The sequence below is a fragment of the Aythya marila genome, assembly GCF_965140915.1.
Source record: "Aythya marila genome assembly, chromosome: 6".
Classification (NCBI taxonomy): Eukaryota; Metazoa; Chordata; class Aves; order Anseriformes; family Anatidae; genus Aythya; species Aythya marila.
In genome coordinates, this window is record NC_139047.1 from 8078433 (window position 1) to 8097157 (window position 18725).

Consider the following 18725-nt stretch of genomic DNA (forward strand, 5'->3'; position numbering starts at 1 on the left):
TAAGCTATTCAGAATGCCGTATCGGGATTTTCATCACCAAGAAGATGGAAATAGGCACTGACTTGAATCTCTCTTAAAAACTTAGTTTGAACCTTCAGATAAACTGAAATAGTGTTGTATGCCGTCTTAATGGTGGTCATTGGTCACATTTCTCATCAGAAATTGACTGATTCTTGCAAAAACAGTAACTTGAGGAAAAATAGTTGGGAAATCTCATGTTATAGTTTGCTTTCTTAAATGTTCTAGCTTGACATACTTTGTTTTTGGAAGTTGGATGAGTAAGATTCATTCATTGTGAGCAATTACAGCCAAGACTCTTTCCATCCTCCTTTGATAAATTTGCATCTGAAGATTTCTTCTGCTTCCTATTTGAATGTGTGGGTTCTTAGTAATCTTCTAAGTAAGACTTCTTACTTTCTTAGTAAGCCTGTGATGAAGGCTGTGATAATGTGGACAAGAACTGAGATGATGTGTAAGAAATAAAGCCCTGTTTTGAGAACTGTATGTTTAACAAGGACTTCCTGAGTAGGCTTGCTGATTTCCTTAGAACTGCTTTGATATTCAAGAACTAAAATATAGGAAACTTAATATATTGAAGTTTGTTTATCTAAAAGAAAAAAAATGCAAAATATATTTTCCAGAGTGTAAGCAAAACTGAATTTCCAGGACATTTAAGCAAACAACCCTTAATTTTCTCATCTTTCTAATTTGGGGTAAAAAGATTATTTCAATGGTCTATGAATGTAGCTGTCATTGATCAGTGCAGTACTTTCCCAAGTACAGAAGTGCAGAGATATTCCAGATTTGGGGTTAGAATTGAGAACAGAACACCTCCTTGAAATTATTTAGACAATAACATAAATCAGAATGTTTTGCTGAGACTTTGACATATACAGTAGCTATGACTCTAAGAAGAATTTCAGTTTTATTACTTAGTTCTCATTTCTTAACAAAACATCTAGTGTTTGCTTTAAATTGTATGTATGCATATGCCAGGAGGTGTGATGGTGATTGCTCCTATTGTGCATGTTGCTGCAGGCTGAGGATGACCTCTATAATTTTCAAATCAGAACTGCTCCTGATGCCATAGAGTTGATTAATTTTTTGCAGAAGGAAATAGATTGCACCTCCTCTTTCCTCACTGGAGGACTTTGATTCACCAAATTACTGCCTGATGATCCTTGCCTCAGTTAATCTTCTTTTTATTTTTTATTTAAAGTAACAACGCTAGATTTTTGCTGGCAGTTACATAGTAAAGCTAGTTAATGTAGACTTCCATTTCTCACATCTGAATACAGAGAAACCTAGAACTAGGTGATGGTAATAGAGACAAGGCCCAGCTGTTATTTCGATAAACTGATTTGGATATTTCTTGTTTCATTTTAAAGTACGCTATGCTTTTCTCAGCCGTGGGATGATTTGGAGCAGTTCCACTTATCTGTTCATTACCTTTGGTATGTTTTGACAAATGAGAATCTCTCGCATCTTCCTCAAGGAAAATGAAAGCTGCAGACTTGCTCTGAAAAGCCTTGCTTTCAGAAGCAGAAAAAGCAGTCTTCCTTGTAAGAATCCAGTCAAGAAGGTTTCTAGGAGCTTTAAGGGCGAATTGTCTAAATTGCATATCTATTGCCATCAAGACAAGATTTGTATCTTTTTAGGGAGAGCTAAAGCAACGGTCTGAGACTCTGAAGATAGTTGGGTTTCTAAGCTCTTGTAGAGAATTCCAGCTTGGTCTGCAGTAAATCACTAAATACTCACGTGCCCCATGTCCATGAACAGGTTCTTACCTGGAGGAAAATAAATAAATAAATAAATTCATTTCTTAGGGTTTGTTTTTCTGTATCAACCTGTGAGGTATTAGAGCAGGGAATGCTTTTGTGAGTTCATGCAGCCCTGGTTTCTGTAGGGCTCTCTAGGCAAGTCAAATGAACCAGTACTGCATCCTTTATTACCTGGGGGTGCAGATGGGTTTGTGTTATTACCTTTGCCAAGGATCAACCATTTGTCTTCCCTGGGGCTACAAAACAATTGAGGTTAATGGTATGTACTTCTTCCTGTTAGCTTCTTGACAGCTATGGAAATGCTTGCATGTAGATGGGGTAAGGGTGCTGGCTAACTTTCTATCGGTGGCTAACAATCTGCTTCACCCGCAACTTAGATAACACAGAGAGTGCAGTTTCTAAATGCCGGTCTGGGTAGGTGCAGTGCACCATTTGCTTCCACTGTTGGCAGGTACTGAGGATGTATCTCTGTGGTTCAGAGAGATGCTTTCCAGGACACCATTTTAAAAGTCCTGTTCCTTGCCTGTGATAATGAAGTAATAGGATTTCACAGGCAGGAAGTGCTTTACTTTCTCCTTTATACTGACACAAGAGAAAAGCTTAATAGCTTTTCATGTTCTTCATAGCACCAGTGTCTAGTAACTTGCAGATACAAGAGTGAATGAAAACCCAGTATATTGATTTGGCCCCTTGGTGCTCAGTACAGGCATTCCTTGACTTCTGTGGCATGCATTTCCCTTGCCAATGGTAGCGTCAGTCTTTGCAATCAACATGGGAATAAATATGTATTGCAAAGCCTTGTGAGGCAAGAGCTCAACTTGTGTAATGGATTCTCTTCTACCCTTAGATTTAGTGATTGAAAATAATAGAATAAGGATTAAATGATGACATTTCTGTCATTGCCAAAGTTTGATGAGAGAGGGGAGCTATCTTTGTTAGCATTCCCAGTATCATGTTTTTATTGTAGGAGCTTTTCAGGATAGATACCACATTTATTTCACAGTGATAAACAATTGTATCTGGGGAAAAAAAATCCATATTGAATTCTGTTATTTGGTAGGAAGCATGTTTGTGTTCCTTTTGAGGAGTTCAGAGCTTGTTGAGCCACCTCCGTGCTGAGCTATGCCTGACATAAATTGAAGTTCCAATGAAGCTTGGATAAATCTATATAGTAATAATATATTTTGGAAATACTCTGAGAGAACACCTTAAGCTGCCATTGCTTCTAAACTCCTAGGTAGCTCTCTCCTGTAGGAAATCACCTCACCGACAGACTTGGTTGTTTGAGCTGTCTTACACCTGGTATGTTCTGGGGAGCCACCGAAATCAGCACTTCACCTGGCCATGACAGGTGATACTGCTCTTCGTGCTGTTCAGACCCGTAAGTACGAGGCACAGATATGAATTATCTCTACAACTGAAACTGAGTCTTATGCTCTAGTAAAATAAAGGAGTATCGCAGCCAAGGAGGTCAAAGCTACAATTTCAGTAATTGACTTCATTGCGTTGTTGATGAGGAAGAAGAGAATAAGTAATTTTTTATTCATTTGTGTTTTGTAAACAATGATAGAAATTCTAATATTTCATATGCTCTTCTTTTTTTTTTTTTTTTTTTTTTCTTTTTGTTTAAACTATAGTTGTGAAATTTACACCAATATTTCCTGAAATAGGATGCATTTTTTTCTACTGGAAAATGCAAGACTTTTTTAGTGACTTCCATTCAGAGTACCTTAGTTCAGGCTTTCCTAGACTCAATTCCCTCTGAAATGAATAGGTCTGATTACATTTAGTAATTGCTTTAGTTACTGAAAGTGAATGAGACGGTTTACAAAAAGCCTCTTGATTCATATGCTTTTTAAAAGTCATAATTCTGGTTGTGCAGACATGTAGTTCTTGGAAGGTAAAAATTTGTGAAACAAGGACCATGTAAAGCTTCCAAAACTTAGTGGCACAAATTGGAATTATGCTGATTTTTAGTTTTGCTTCACTCTTTAGCCTGTGTATAGTAAATACGGCAGGCTTATTTTAGCCACTCCCAGATTTTGAAAAAGTATGGATTTTTCTTGGGACTGGCATCAGGTCTGCGGGAATATTATTCCTGAAATACATTGCTGGAATGACAATGCAGGATTCCAGTAATATGGGAACTTTATGTATTTGTTTCCTAATTTTGAATGTTTCTATTTGTTTGTTTTTCCTCACATAGCTTAATCTTTCTCGCCAAAATTGTTCCTATGAGATATGAAAAAGTTTTGGTTCTGTTATCTTCTGTATGTTTCATATAGAATTTTAAGAATTGAGGTATTCATTATGGGAAATCAACCCCAAATTAATATTAGTATTGCTGCTTTTAAAAACATTTACAATCCACTCTCACAAGAGGAGCTCAAAGGTGGATATGTAAGTTATTTAGTCAAATGAAGTAATAAAAGTAGTGTGTGTAGAATTTAAAAAAAAAAATAAAAAAAAAATCAGTGAATTTACTCTGTGTAAATCCACCTAAATCCCGCTGATTTTCAGAACATGTTTGCATTTTTTTTTTGGTCCTTTTTGTTTCTTAGTATGCCTCTAAATACATACAAATGGAAATATAGAAAACTATAGACAGCTAACTTATATCAAAAGGTTGGTTGAAGTCATAAGCATTTAGTTAGCACTTTAGTACAAGACATAGATGCCTTGTTAAACCGCACTTGACAAAAAAAAAAAAAAAAAAAGTGGGATTTTCACCACCAAAGGATGATTTTGATTACTGCTCTGCAGATTCTCCCCGGATTCCGTCTTGCTCTCCAGTCAGAAGGGCAAGACCAACGTCCTGTGTTAGTCGTCATTCTCCGTCCATGCTGTTCCACAGAAATGGAGCCCACTGTTTCATCATTGTTCATCATTATGGCTTCCTGAAGTTAAAGTTTTGCCCATCTGTACAAGTGTATAAAATAATTGCATGGGGACACTAGAGAAGTTTTTTCTGCAAACAAAACTAAATGCTTAGTTTCTTAACTTCAAAGGGGAAACAAACGTAGTTTAGATGAAAAAAAAACTTACATGTCCATGACCAAGTATTAAACATCTAAAGCTTTGTCAGATCCAGTCTTACTTTCTTGTAAACAAGTGAAAACAAACGGCATCAAAACCCGGTAGATACTGGACTGGGTTTATTAGGCTACATATGTGATTGAAGCCATGCTGCAAAGTATGTTTCAGGTCTTATTTGTAATAGATGCACTTGTACTGATCATTAAGTCAGTAGCTAAAATTAATAGCAATTCTGATAATCATTTGAAGAGTTTGATTCGGGTTAATAGCATCCTTACAGAACATGTGGTGTAGAAAGCTTCTGAAGTGGGAGACAAAATGATATTCTCTTGATGGTCTGTAATTTTGAAATTTGCTGTACATTTATTCCTTCAAATTAACAGAACTGCTGCCATCAAGTTAAGTGCAAACAAAAAAAAATTAGTGGATATCCCTGCTGTGTGTGCACATACTCGGATTAAAATACATAGATTTTATTCTGTTCTTAATCTTAGTGGTTATAGGCATTTTAAATAATATGGTAATTTCATTCTTTCTTTTAAAGTTTCTCGCAGCAGGATGTCCTGAAAATGTTGTAAGCGTGAAAGATCATCTTAGTCTTTAGAAAACTTTATAGTCTTTGTAAGTGGTTTTGTAATGACTAGTGTAGCCCTTAAAATATATTGTGTATGGCTACCGTCCTTATGGTCTTTAATGACAATCTATTTTTAATAAAGCTGTTTAGCTTGGTTAATTAGAATTGGTAATAAATCTAGTCTGACTAATCTTAAAAAAAAATAAGATCACTCAGATTGAAAGTGAGCTTGCAAGAATTAAGTATGTATATATGCATTTTGTTGTTTTATCACCTTTATAGTTGTAAGAAGAAAGTATTTTGAAGAGTACATAAGATCTGTCTCTCAGCCCATTCTGGAGTAACAGATTTTTCTCTTGGTATGGAGAACTCATTCAAGTTACTTTAAAGCACACGTTTAACCATTAATAACAACCTGATGCTCAATTTAGATCTCATGTGCCAATAATGATAAATAAATAGAGTTATATTCTGTACCAAAAGATTCTCTGTCAAGATTTTACATCAGCTGTTTTCAGCAGAGTTGATCTTGTGATGTTACGAGCTCTGAATACTGCTGTATGCAGTTCACCTGCCTGAAGCCCTGCACAGACAGTTATTTCAAGCTGATTGTAAATGACAAGTGCGGATGATGCCCAAACAGCCATCTGAAATCTGTCTTTGACTTGAATGTCAGTATGAAGATCCATTCTCAATGATTTAGGGCCAGTTTCTTTCTGTGGCCCGTACTGGATAACATCCTCGTTCCCTGTTTGCAAGCTGATGTGTTTCTTTCCTCCTATTCACAACCCTCCTCATGCTGCAATCCCCTCTGCCCCTGACCTGACAGAGCCCGCTCTGACTCCAGGAGATCTGTATTCTTCTTGGGAAGAGCCTGACAACTTCAGTCTGCTCACGTTTGATTTGAGGGCTCTTTGAGGTTTGTTGTGGAAACCTCAGCCCCCATCTCTGATGGTATGTATACAGAATATCAAGTCTACAGTGAGGTTCTTGGTTCACAGCCACACTGTCTCCACTGTGTCCCAGGGTCCAGACTTTCTGCTCCAAAGCTGGTGCGCTCCAGCAGAAGTTCTGTGGGTCTTATGCTTTAAACTGCTGGAGCTTAAGGAAACAGGTAGTTGAGTATTCTTAGTTCTGCTCAGTATATACTTGAAGGATTTGGGCCTTTTTAGGAATCTAGTCCCACAGTCCAGCATCTTAAGCATGTTACCCATGAATCTCTGCTGAGTCATCCACTTCAATCAACACCTGATTTTGCCTTCTATTATCTGTTGATGAGGATGTTTCTCATGATGATCGTCACTTTTACTAAATGAGAGAAGTCTGAACGCCATACTCAAAAGATATCCTATTACACGTAGAGGAAGTTATCTTCAAGGTTCAGTCCAAATTTGTCTAATGTCTAATTAGTTTTATCTGAATTAAAACAAAACAAAACAAGTTTCTCATTTGTTCTTGAAGACACAGATTTCCAGGACAGGTGCCTCCTTGAACATGCTGAATGGTAGGTCTGTCTGTGTCCTTTACAATGAGTGAACAAGAGCCTTGAAGAACAGACTCGGCTTTGGGCCTGTAGCTGAATCTTACAGAGGGGTAGATCAATGCAGATACTGTTTCCCTGCATTGCTGCTCCGGAGAGGCTGCTAAAACTCTTCAAACCTGGAACTACCTGCTGTACTGTGTGCTGCTGAACAGCATCAGCTGCTGATTTGGCTGCTGCTGTCTCCTCTGAACTGCAGCATGATGTTTCAGTGCTTTGTTCAACAAGTGTTCCTGTGCTTGTGAATTCTTTCGGAACGATACCACGTGTGAAACTGGGCCTTTATTCCAGTAGAGAAAAGGATCATCTTGTCCACATAGCAGTGGTCTGTGGGAAATAGTGCGCGGAGTTACTCTCAGTACAGGTCTACATATATGCATGAAGGAGAAAAAAATGCTCTTTACCTGTATCTGGTCTCCTTTGTATTGTATTATTTATGTGAACATACATGGCACACTTGTCTTGGTGATTGCACCAAGAATCCTGCTGCACTGAGCATGACCCTGGGACTTCATGCTTTTCATCTTTGGTTTAGGAGATATATGTAAGATAAAGAGAGGGAAATCAAATACCAATTGAGTGACTAGGACAAGGGAAAGTAAGTTCTTCCCTTTGAATTTAGTTGGAGGAGCTGTGGGGGCTGCCAGTTGATGAAATGGAAAGGTTTCTGAAAGTTGGTGTTTGTTTTTTTTTTTTTTTATATCATGAGATGGTACAGTGCAGAGTAGATCACTGGATTTTAATTGTTAACTTTATACTTCTTGTTTAACGTTATTTTTTTGTTTAAGGAACAATATTTAGTTTACCTGAAATTTGTTTGACATTAACTTCTGACTGTCTACCACCAGATACTTATTGGAAGCAGAGATGGTCCTGAATTGCACAGAGAGGATTTTCTTATAGGGGATTGCTATACTCTTCCAGTATGGGGTACATAAATGACACTTATAATGAAAACATCAGGCTAAGTTTGTTACTTACACCTGTACCATTACACAAACTCTGTTCTGTTTAGAAATGACAGCAGAATTTTATTTGCTATTTTAACTCTATCTCACAGCATCCACAGTGCAGAGTTGCTTCTTTCCTGCTGCAGTTATGCTGAACTACATAGGTGCTTTTTTCTGTTTTGGGGAAGAAGGTGTTTTGTTGGTATATACAGTGAGCTTATAGGAATATAATTACAACAGAACAAATTAATAAATCTCACAATACTCAATTGTTCTCTACAGGCACCGGTCTTTGAGATACACCTACATTCAGCTTTAACAATATATATCAAAATTGATAAAATCAGGACGAGAATTAAAAATTGATGAAAATTAAGCAAAGTGGAAAAATAAGATAAAATTGTGCTTTTAAAATAGTAACGTAATAAGTAGTACATTGCTTCAACTTGTGTAACTTTTCTGATAATTAATAATTTTATTTTTTCTTCAGGATTCAGAGTTTCCTGTAGATAGTCACGCAAACCTACTCCTTGCTCGTGCTAAAGAATGTACTCAACCCCTGAAGACTGGAGAGTATAAACTGGGCAACACTCTAAAAGTGCACGACTTAGCAGTGAGCTGGTAGGAGCCATTAACAGTACATTAATTTTATTGTTATATGCACGTTGACTCTTACTTTTGAGCAGGCTATTCATAAGCTTTTGCTTTAAGTAGATCTTCCAAAAAACTAGTGGCCCCTGTCAGGGGATATTTTCTGAGGAATATGAAAGCAGAAGAAATGATCGTGAAATATAGTGGGAGCACAAATGCAGTAAAACACCTGGGCAGAACTGTTTACAGATTGAGATTCATCTTGTATGTATGAAGGGTGGGATTTGGCTAGCAAATATAAAAATGGGAACCAGGGATGTCTATAAACTCTGGCTCCAGAATGCTGAATTATAATGCTGAATATTTTTGCAATTTGTATTTGATTGCAGTTTATTCCCTTGGGTCAAAAATCAGAAGAGTTTAAATTTAGATTAGCTTGAGTGTGCAATAGCCTGTAAGCAATGACATTTCAGGGCTTGCTAGCTGCAGGCTGAGGAAGAATAAACATAAAAATCTTGGGGGAAAAAAAAGTACTGGTATGAAAGATCAGATATTTCTTACTAATTGTCTCTAGGTATTAATAGATTTTAGATTTTTTTCAGAATAAAATCATTCATTACTTTTGCTATTCAGGTAAGTTTCATGTAGCACGATACTGTTCTTATTGCACACTGACTGCAAGTAGATTAATTCTGAAGGTATCTCCCTGAAGAAAAACTGTATTCTTACATTTACCTTCAGTAGCTTAGTATCTTTTTGCACCTAAGAAACGTACTTGAACGTAGTTATGTTTAAAAGGTATAAAAGCTTGGGCAATTCAATTTCATGCAGGCTAAAACTTTGACAATTGACTGACTTGTCAAAAAATGAGCGTTGTCAAGAAATTGAGTGTTGCATCATTTAAACAGTACTGAAAATCAGGGCCAAGTAAAGCAGTGACACAAAATAGAAAATGTTTTTTGGGTTGGTGGATGTAAGGTAAATCTTGTCTGTGAAAGCGGAAACCATCTTTACACATTTGATAAATATAATCCATTCACAGATTTTTTTTTTTTTAGTTGACAGCCCATATTTTGTATTCACTGTACTGTTTTCAGTTTTGCTGGTAGGCTTCTGCTTAGTCTCTCACATACTTGATTCTGGTTTCCCATCTGGTTAATTCCTAACCTATACTCTTGAAGTAATATTTTGAATAATTTTCTCTTGTATAGTTACGTTGGGCCAATCAGGAAAGAAGTGCATTGCCACCGTGAGGAGGCTGTAGCAATTTTACCCAAAATGTTGGTGGGTTATTGAGCTCATCAGAAGAACAGTAGGTATAAGAATGGTGTAGGGAATGGTAAGGGGGAAGATTCAGTTGGGAGAAGGAAAACACTTGCACACTTTGCAAGATTTTCAGTGAATCAGGTAGAATAATGATCAAAATAAAATCTTTACAGGTTATTTTATTATATGACTTACGCTAATGATAGACAAGTATAATGTAATTTTAATGCAAATGTCTGTTAAGAGTTTGCTTTTACCTGCAGTAGAAAGCCAGGTTTGTGCTGCAAACTTTAAATGTTGTTGCAAATTATTTGTGAGTATTTAAATAGATAATATGTAATTGCATAAAGTGATAACCTGTATGCTAGTTAAGAAAGGACACCTCTAGGTACACTTTGCGGTTACCATGTACTTGAACAACAGGTAAGCATAATACATGTATGTGTTCACGTAAGAATATTCTTTCTGTTCCCTATCTTCTTTGAGAGATATTCTTATAATTTACTGAAAGCATCTATATCCAGTGCTTCTAGTAATTGCTAGAAGAGATGGTCACGTGTAGAGGAAATTCTGAGTGCTTTCTACAGTTAATAAATGGGTATCACACCTTAAGGATATAATACCACTTGAGAAAGTAATTTAATAGTTACAAATAAAGTGGATGTCTTTAAACTTATTTGGAAACTCTTTCAAAACTTGCTTCAAGAAACAGCAACTAAATGGGAGAGGAAAAAAAAGGGGCAAAAAAAAACAGACACAGTGGGTATGCGTATTTAATTTCATAAACTAACAAAATGATGTTGACTTTCATGGGAAGATAATGCCTTAAAGAAAGTGAGAGCCTGGGATAGAACTCTAAAATAAATTGAAATGCTGATTTAAAAAATGTAAAAATATAAATGCATGCAAAGAAAAAAAGGAATATTAAAGTGGTCTTGCACAAATGTAAACACTACAAAACAGGGACTATAATTGAATGTTTCATTTGCTTAAAAATCTCTTTATGATCATGTTGGATCACAGTGTCTATATGTTTAACTCTCAAAAAGAATATTTGCAATTTCTAGACATTTTAATTAAAAAGCTTTCCCTGTCTGTATACCACTACTTAAAATCTATCTTCTAAAGTGACTGGAAACAAGATTTTTTTCTTCTCTTGCTAATGCTAAAGGCTATATTGTAGCCTGGTTTGTTCAAGGTAGGTCATTTTTGACAGTCTCCCCTCTGGAGTATTTTTTTAACACCTTCCCCAATTTCAAACAATTTGACATAGAAATAAAAGACTCCGAGTACTAGATTCCTGTGTGTTTCAAGAAAACAAATTTCTCTGTTGAAGAAAAGGACGCTTTTAGTACACCACTGGCCACAGATAGCTGAGAATTCAAAGAGGGGAGAGAAGATGTGAATGCTGTGTTTTTGGGAACAGCTTCAAACGGAGCTCATACCTTATTAGATGCTATAGAATCCAATCTCGAGGCATACAGCTAATGCACACAGCTTGGGTTATCATTTTTAGTTTGACAGAGCAGCTGTTCAGTCCTGAAGCTGACTTTCCTCAGAAGTCCAAGAGGTTATTAAATGCATAAATCGAGATTTTTCAGAGAAAAATAACTTAGATTAAATTCTCTGTATAGGGAATTAAATGAAAATGGTCCATTTAAAGAAATGCTGAACTTCCACTAAATGCATTTAAAGTAATTATGACTGTCTATTTGATTTTAAAGACAGAAGGTAGAAATCAGTAGCCACAAGATGAGTATTGCTTTCGTAGTTTATGGTATAGACAGGAAATATCTTGTCAACTTAGGAGGAGACAAGATTTATTTTTTTTCACCAAAGTTAATATCTAATAAGGATGGAGCAGAATCTGTTTTGTATATGTGTTACTAGGATCCTTTACATTTCTGTAGCACCAGCAAATAGAAATGCAGACTTCTTGCATGCCTTCCAGCTGATGTAGATTAGTTCTGCAGACCTTCATCAGTATTCAGTGAAACTTGTATTTGTGTAGGAAAAAGAAATCCCCTGGGAAACCGTGTTTGCTTTCTGCCAAACTGAATGTGTTTCCCACTTCTCAAATCTTCACATAGGTACTCTTCTCCTGCATTAAGCTCACATTTCTCCAGTGTCCTTGTAAATATCCCAGTAAATCTTACTCTGCCTACAAGGAGCACTGTAAGATCTATAATGCATAAATGATCTTCCCCATCTTACTCGCTTACTGTCCATTTTCTCCTTACCTGCTGTCTGCATCTTTCATGTAACCCCAAGGGGTTTGTATGGCTTTCCAAGGAAGGTACTTCTGCCTCACTATATGCAGTACTACATCTGTCATAGTTTATATTGTGTTCACTCAGGAAAAGAAAGATGCCAGTGCAATCTTTATTCGGGGCATTTTTAGGGATAGGAAATTGTTGGAAAATAGGAAAATTTCATACATTATTTTGGAGAGATGCTCATCTGAAGTGCAGCTGAAAAAACTTGCAGTAATGGCCTGAGAGTTTAGTGCAATACTGTTTTTAGCATATAATTTTTTTTTTATAGTTAGAAAATAGCCTTTTTTCTCTTGTTCTCTTGCTTAAATCTTAGCTCAAGAAATTAGTGTTGTGAAAATACTGGTTGTTGGCAGATTACTTGTAACCTTTTTTAATGCCCCTTAATTCCAGCAGAATGCAAGCAAGGGCTCCATCATCTTTTTCCTTTTTTGTTATATTTTTAAGATGTCTCCTCCTCTTCCTTCCCTCCCACACATGACACACAGCGGTCACAGTTCTCCATTCAAAGCTTATTTGAGGTTTATCAGGTATAGCAATTGTCTCAAAAATGACTCTTGGTTGTGGATAGAACTCAAAAAGTATATGGCCTATTCAAAATGTGTGCTTTGCTTAGTAAGTATATTTGCACAAACAGAAAATGTATTTATATTATTCTTGTTTACGTCTAACTTTATGTTCCCAAATCCTTTATCCTTGTTTGATATTTTGTAAAAGAAAAGATAGAAAATCGAAAACATCCTGCCTAGTCACAGTAAAAATATGAAGCTGGAGATAAGAATAAAGAAAAGCAATACAAAATGTTTAGTGATTATCTAGGCTTTCCTGATGGGCTCAGTAAAAGATAAGTTTTCTATGTAGACTAATTCATCATTATATCTTATTATTGCTAGTTTTCCCCGTTTTTTTATCAGTGGATTCCAGAGAAGATTTTTAAAACTTATCTCCTTGGGAACCATGCAAATTGCCTTGCAGTATAAAATGTGTAGGTGATTATATGAGACTTATTCACAAATTGAAAGTAAACTTAGCTTTGTGGTGCTGTGTGTGAAGCTAAGGAGGTAGGACAACAAACATTGTGAAACCCTGCACCCTTTCCCTTTTTCTCCTCGTTTATGTACAACTGCATGGGTACTGATACACACAGATGTGCATACACATGCATACGGAGGAATTATCTTTGCAGAAAGTGTGTGTTAACAGGAGGAACTTGCTTTTGAAATACCTTATAGTCTTACATTTGCTGTAAAATGTGACGGTGCTGGTCTGCATTACCTCTGCCAGTTTGAAACTGAAGAAATAATTTTGCAATAGTATACAGAACCATGCATTTTGTTGTTTCAGTGAAACTTTGTCTGTGTTCTGCATTAAGTTTCTTTCAGGCATACCTCTGAGTTCTGTTCTTTTGTTGGGATACTTCTCGATTTTCCATTTCATTCCCAGACTTCTGTTGCCATAAAGATATATGTGGGAGAAGCAAGCCATTAAGGTTTGTTGTGCTTAAACACAGTAACAGAAGTAGTACAGATCAGTTCATTAGCAAACAACTTGATAGTTTTATTTCTGCTGCCCCTCCCATTTGGAGGGAGCTCAATCTTAACATTTCAAGATGACTTCCCCGTCGCTCCTTGATACTCTTCTTTATCGTTGTGCCTATACGCTTCTGACAGTGGTTAGCTTGACAGTTTGCTGAGACTGCTGCCTGTCATACTGACAAATGTCTCCTTTTTTTCCTGTGTTCCGCCCATTTGTTTCCATCTCTGTTGTCTTACAGAGGGTGAAGTAATGTCATTTTGTTCCATGTCTGCATGATGCCAGGCAAAATAGGGCCCATCTACCAAGAGGTGATCAGTCATACGAATCATATTGTTTTCATGTAACACAAGCTAGAAAAAAAAGGATTAGAAGTTCAAATTTCATAGGGTGGAGTTTCCTGTCAAAGAGGAGAAATTTAGGTAGGTAGAAGACTCCTTATTTATTTATTATTTAAATCCTCTACTTGTTTCCCTAAAGCATGAGAAAAGGATTTTATTAAATTACATTTTTCCATTAACAGTAAAACTGTTTTTATTAATTGTACCATCATGTGCCGATCTCTTGCATGAGTAGACACTGTGAATTGGAGATTTGCATTAGCAATATTAGCTGCCGCTTAATTTTCCTATGGAAATGATTCCTGATTTTAGAGGAATGTGACATATGATGTAGCTACTGCAGATGTTTAGCTCCAGCACAGCAGGCTTTGAAGCTTTGCTGCATGATGACCATGGGGCATTTCTTCCACTCCCTGCCTTCCCACTTCAGTGATTCAGAAGCTACCTTTTTTTTTCTTGTTTGGTTTGTTTCATATCTTACTCTTCCAACACATGCTTCATACTCAAATCCCATGAATTTTAAAAGTGAGTATGTCTTTTTTTTTTTTTTTTTTTTAAGTATGGATTTCAAAGCTTCGTCTGAGTTTAGCTCCAGAACGGATTTTTTTCCTTTTTACCAAACCACTCTGGAATCCTGAGGTATGTACGTTTTTCTGGGACTAACCATCCCAGCATGTGATCTTTCATGTTAGTGTGTTCAAAATATTTCCATAATTTGGTTGAGACAAATGAGCACTTGTCTAAAAATCTCTTTAGGAGAGAAGGCCTTTCCTTTCAAGGCCTTAGACATGCCATTAAAACAAATCTATGCCCATGTAATTTTGTATGTAAATAATTTATAATGTTGAACTTTTCAAAGACTTAGGCAAGGAATTGCTTTTATATTAGAACTGCAGGTATCCGTTTTCTGTTATTGTTCTCCAAAAGTCAAGGCCCTAATTATTTCTTCAGTTTATATATAAAACATTTTTTTTTTACATATGAACAAAGTGAGTCTCACCTGCATGCAGAATTACTCAGTCCCCTGCTACCTAGGTATGGCTCGTATTTATAGAACGTGATATGGGTTGCAAACAGCCTGAGCAGTTGCATGCAGAGGTTGGTGATGAGCAGCAAGAAGTCAAGGTGGAGGCCAGTAACTAGTGGCGTGCCCCAGGGGGCAATACTGGCTCTGATCTGGGTCAAATCCTTGTTAATGGTCTGGATGGTGGGCAGAGGGCACCCTCAGCATGTTCCAGACAGCACAAAACTGGGCAGGGTGGATGGCTCCAGAGGGCTGTGCTGCTGTCCACAGGGACCTGATCAGGCTGGAGAAGGCTGGCAGGAACCTCCTGCACTTCAACAAGGGGAAGTGTCCATGAAGTTGACGAGGAAATACAAATGTGTGTTTCCATTGCAGGTAAATGGAGGTTTTGTCCTCCTGCTGAAGAACAAGTGACATAACACCCTGAAGCCACCAAGTGTGGTGGGTACAGCTAGCAGCACTCCTGCCTACCATGTGTTGGGAAGGATAGGCTCTGTCCTCACGGAAGCAGGTGGGACTGGTGCGAGGCACACAGGCTAGCCGTGGGGCCCTTCCCCAGAAGCCTGGGTGCCCCCTGACCCATGGTCAGATGGATCAGCCTGGGTGCCAGGGCTCTCAGCAGCCTGGGTGCCTGCAGTCTCAGCAGCCAGCACCCGTACGAAGAGCCAGAAGCTGAGTCAGGGAGTGCCGAGTGCCAGGCTGCGGTGGGCAGCACAGATTTAATTTAGATCTAACACGCAGTAAAGACAGAGCAGGCATATCTGTGCCTGTGCTCGTGTGGCTCTGACCATCCTGCTCGCTGGGACCTCACGCGCACGCTTATCTCCCCGGCCTTCCTGCGAGGCGCTATTATCCTCCTGTGCAATAATTCCTGCAAGATTACATAAGTGGAAGGGCCTGAAATTAAATTCGTGTCTTCCGAGTCACAGTTCAGTGCTCTAAGTTTCTATTTCAGGGTATCGCTGTTTTTTATAGAAATTAAGTTCTTAATTTTTTTTCTGCGTTTAGGCCCCCATCACAACAGAGAGATTATTTCCTGGACTTCAGTCTGTTCATTATCGTACAATGTCTCTGTAACAGCTTTAGTGCAGCTTATGTGGAAGAAGTACTCATAGGAAAATGTCAAATGTAGTTTAGCTCCCTGTAATGCGGTTTAATAAGGAGAGCAAGCGAGCTCTCTGTGAATAATCAGGGAGCACAGCACGGATCACATTTGGATAAGGGCTTGGCGTGGTGCTGGTATGGATGCCTGGCTCCTGGCGATGAACCTTCAGCCTCATCTGTAGCTCTTTTGACCTAGCACAGTTAGACAAGGAGGGAAGTAAATGTTCCCCTTTTTTGCCTCTTCCCCCATTCACCTGGGTAATGTTCCTTCCTGTTCCTCTCTGTGAGTTTTTTGGCTCTCCTAGTTTCAAGAAGTCTCTTTGTTTCTCATTAGCTTCGCCTGCAACTTTGGCCACAAGTGATCGCTCCTGCGGGAAGGCCTTGGCCATCACTTTAATGGGCAGCTTGAAACCGTAACAGCAATAATTTGAAGTCGCATTGTGTTCTTTATGGCGTGCACATGAAATGAGCCGGGCAGCTCAGTAATTTTGTTAGCAAACAAGCATCTTTATCGGAAAATAGGAAACTTTCAGAGAAGGTCAACAGAGGGAAAGTACATAGTATATTTTTTTACTACTTACCTTCATAGTTTTTGAGGCAGACTTTGCAGAAAATCATGGAAGTACTTGTTTATAAAAACATGATTGTAAAAGGGGAGTCTTAACTTTATTGAGGCTCTTGCATATTCTCCATAGACTGGAAGGTATCATGCCTGGTAAGTGTCAGCAATTCTAAATTTGGTTTATTGTGTTTTTATTCCCTTATTTATTAGTAGTTTGTGGACAAGAATGGGGTTGAATAGATTGGGTCAATAATTTTCAGGTAAGTGTTTAACTTCAAGAAACAGCCAGCCTACGGTGAACCAAATATTTTGAACAACAAATATGCTCATAACTTAAGATTTCACTGAAATATTCTTATTTTGAACAAACATATATAAAATCAAAAAAAAAAAAAAAGGAATTCTTTAGCATTTGTCATATGGGATGAAGTGCTAACTTCTAAGGAAAGTTATTTTGAAAGTAACTATTAAAATTTCTTCTATGATGTGTAAACAAGATGTTAGGATTTCATTGAAATGAAATATTTTTATGTGCTTGAAAAAGAATCTGAGAGAATTCACACTGGGGAAATCTGTTTTTTTTTTTGTTGTTTGTTTGTTTTGTTTTGTTTGGTTTGGTTGTTTTGTTTTTAAAAAGTGATAGAACAGAAAATTTAGAATAGAAAAATTTACACTCCAGGATTTCCAAAAGGTGAATAATACCTGTCTTGACACTTCAGTGACTGATACAATTATAACAGCTATGTTCAAAAAGATCCTCATTTAATGTACAATACTAACTTTTCTTGTAAGTTTTGAAAATCTATTTTGATTTCTATGATATTTTTAGCATCTATTCAGAGCTATTCTTTGCCAAGAAATGTGGAAGGGAGTGTTTATCAAAGAACCCTTGTTTTGATTCCAGATTTTAATTTTGTAGTTTTCTAGTATTTGGCAATACATTTCTACATATAAAGAAAGTCATGTGTATATTTGGAAAAAGTATTTTTTCATATAATTTTAGGTAATCATGGCAGGACTTTGTTTCTGACTCAGATATTCATAAATACAAATAGTTTTTGTATACAGTTGGTTTTCTGGGAAAGGAAGGAGCCTCGCTGAATGGTGTTTCTGAGAACCAGAGCGTGTCCAATGCATAATACAGCGTGATAGAGAAGAAGGATGAGGAACACAATGAAAATACAATGCCAAATTAAAATTCATGTATTCTAAATGGAAGTGACTTACACAAATGCAGTGCTTCAAAGAATAATGCAAAATATACAAAAATCAGGTGCTGCTCCAAAATAGCATGAGGTTGCACATGCTGTTTAAGTAAGGAATTCTATTTGCTAAAACGTTTAATGTATTGTAATTAATGCCATAAAGCACTTCTCGCTTTCTTTGATGCATCTTCTATAATTTGTAAATGGATCTAGTAATGCTTCTGATCTTTCCTTGTTCTTGGTGGGACCTATGAAAAGATGCTGTGTGTGTGTTCAAATCCTACTGTACTAATTGTTCCTTTTCTATTGGTTGAGGTAATTGAAACTGAAATCATCCAGCATTCGTTTTATTATTTGAGTGTAGAATCACTAGAGATTTTAGATATTTATGGCTGCAATGATTTACAGATGAACACTAACACATAACTACATGTAAAAATGGCAGTTTGTTTCCATAGCTCATCTCTCCTAATCACTTTGGCTTGGGAAAATCAGAAAATCACCTAGGTTGGAAGAGTCCTCCAAGATCACCCAGTCCAACCTCTGACCTAACACTACCAAATCCTCCACTAAACCATATCACCAAGCTCTACATCTAAATGCCTTTTAAAGAAATCCAGGGATGGTGACTCAACCACTTCCCTGGGCAACCCATTCCAATGCCTAACAACCCTTTAAGTAAAGAAGTTCTTCCTGATATCCAACCTAAACCTCCCCTGGTGCAACTTCAGCTCATTTCCCCTAAAAAAGAAGCACTCATGCAACCCCTGAGAATCAGCAAGAACTGTTTATTGCCGGGACGTCTTGCAGGCAAGCCTGTGGGATGTCCATAGTGTTTGGTGGCTCCAAGCTAATGCTTGCGGTGGAGCCTGAGCAACGAGTAGGGGACTCGCTGGGCACTCCTGCGATGCTGTTGGTGCTCTTGGATGGCAGAGCACAAAGACA

At 37.4% G+C, this 18725-nt stretch overlaps 1 protein-coding gene across 1 annotated transcript in view; it reads left to right on the forward strand.

Annotated features, from left to right (window-relative positions):
• The window catches only part of SPAG16 (sperm associated antigen 16), a gene marked incomplete at its 5' end in the record, with an annotated part of 402351 nt that overhangs the window by 75260 nt on the left and 308366 nt on the right, over positions 1-18725 (forward strand). Inside the window, one exon of the mRNA XM_082763211.1 lies at positions 8372-8502. Coding sequence (XP_082619337.1) covers positions 8372-8502 — 131 coding nt within the window. The remainder of the gene's footprint in view (positions 1-8371; positions 8503-18725) is intronic.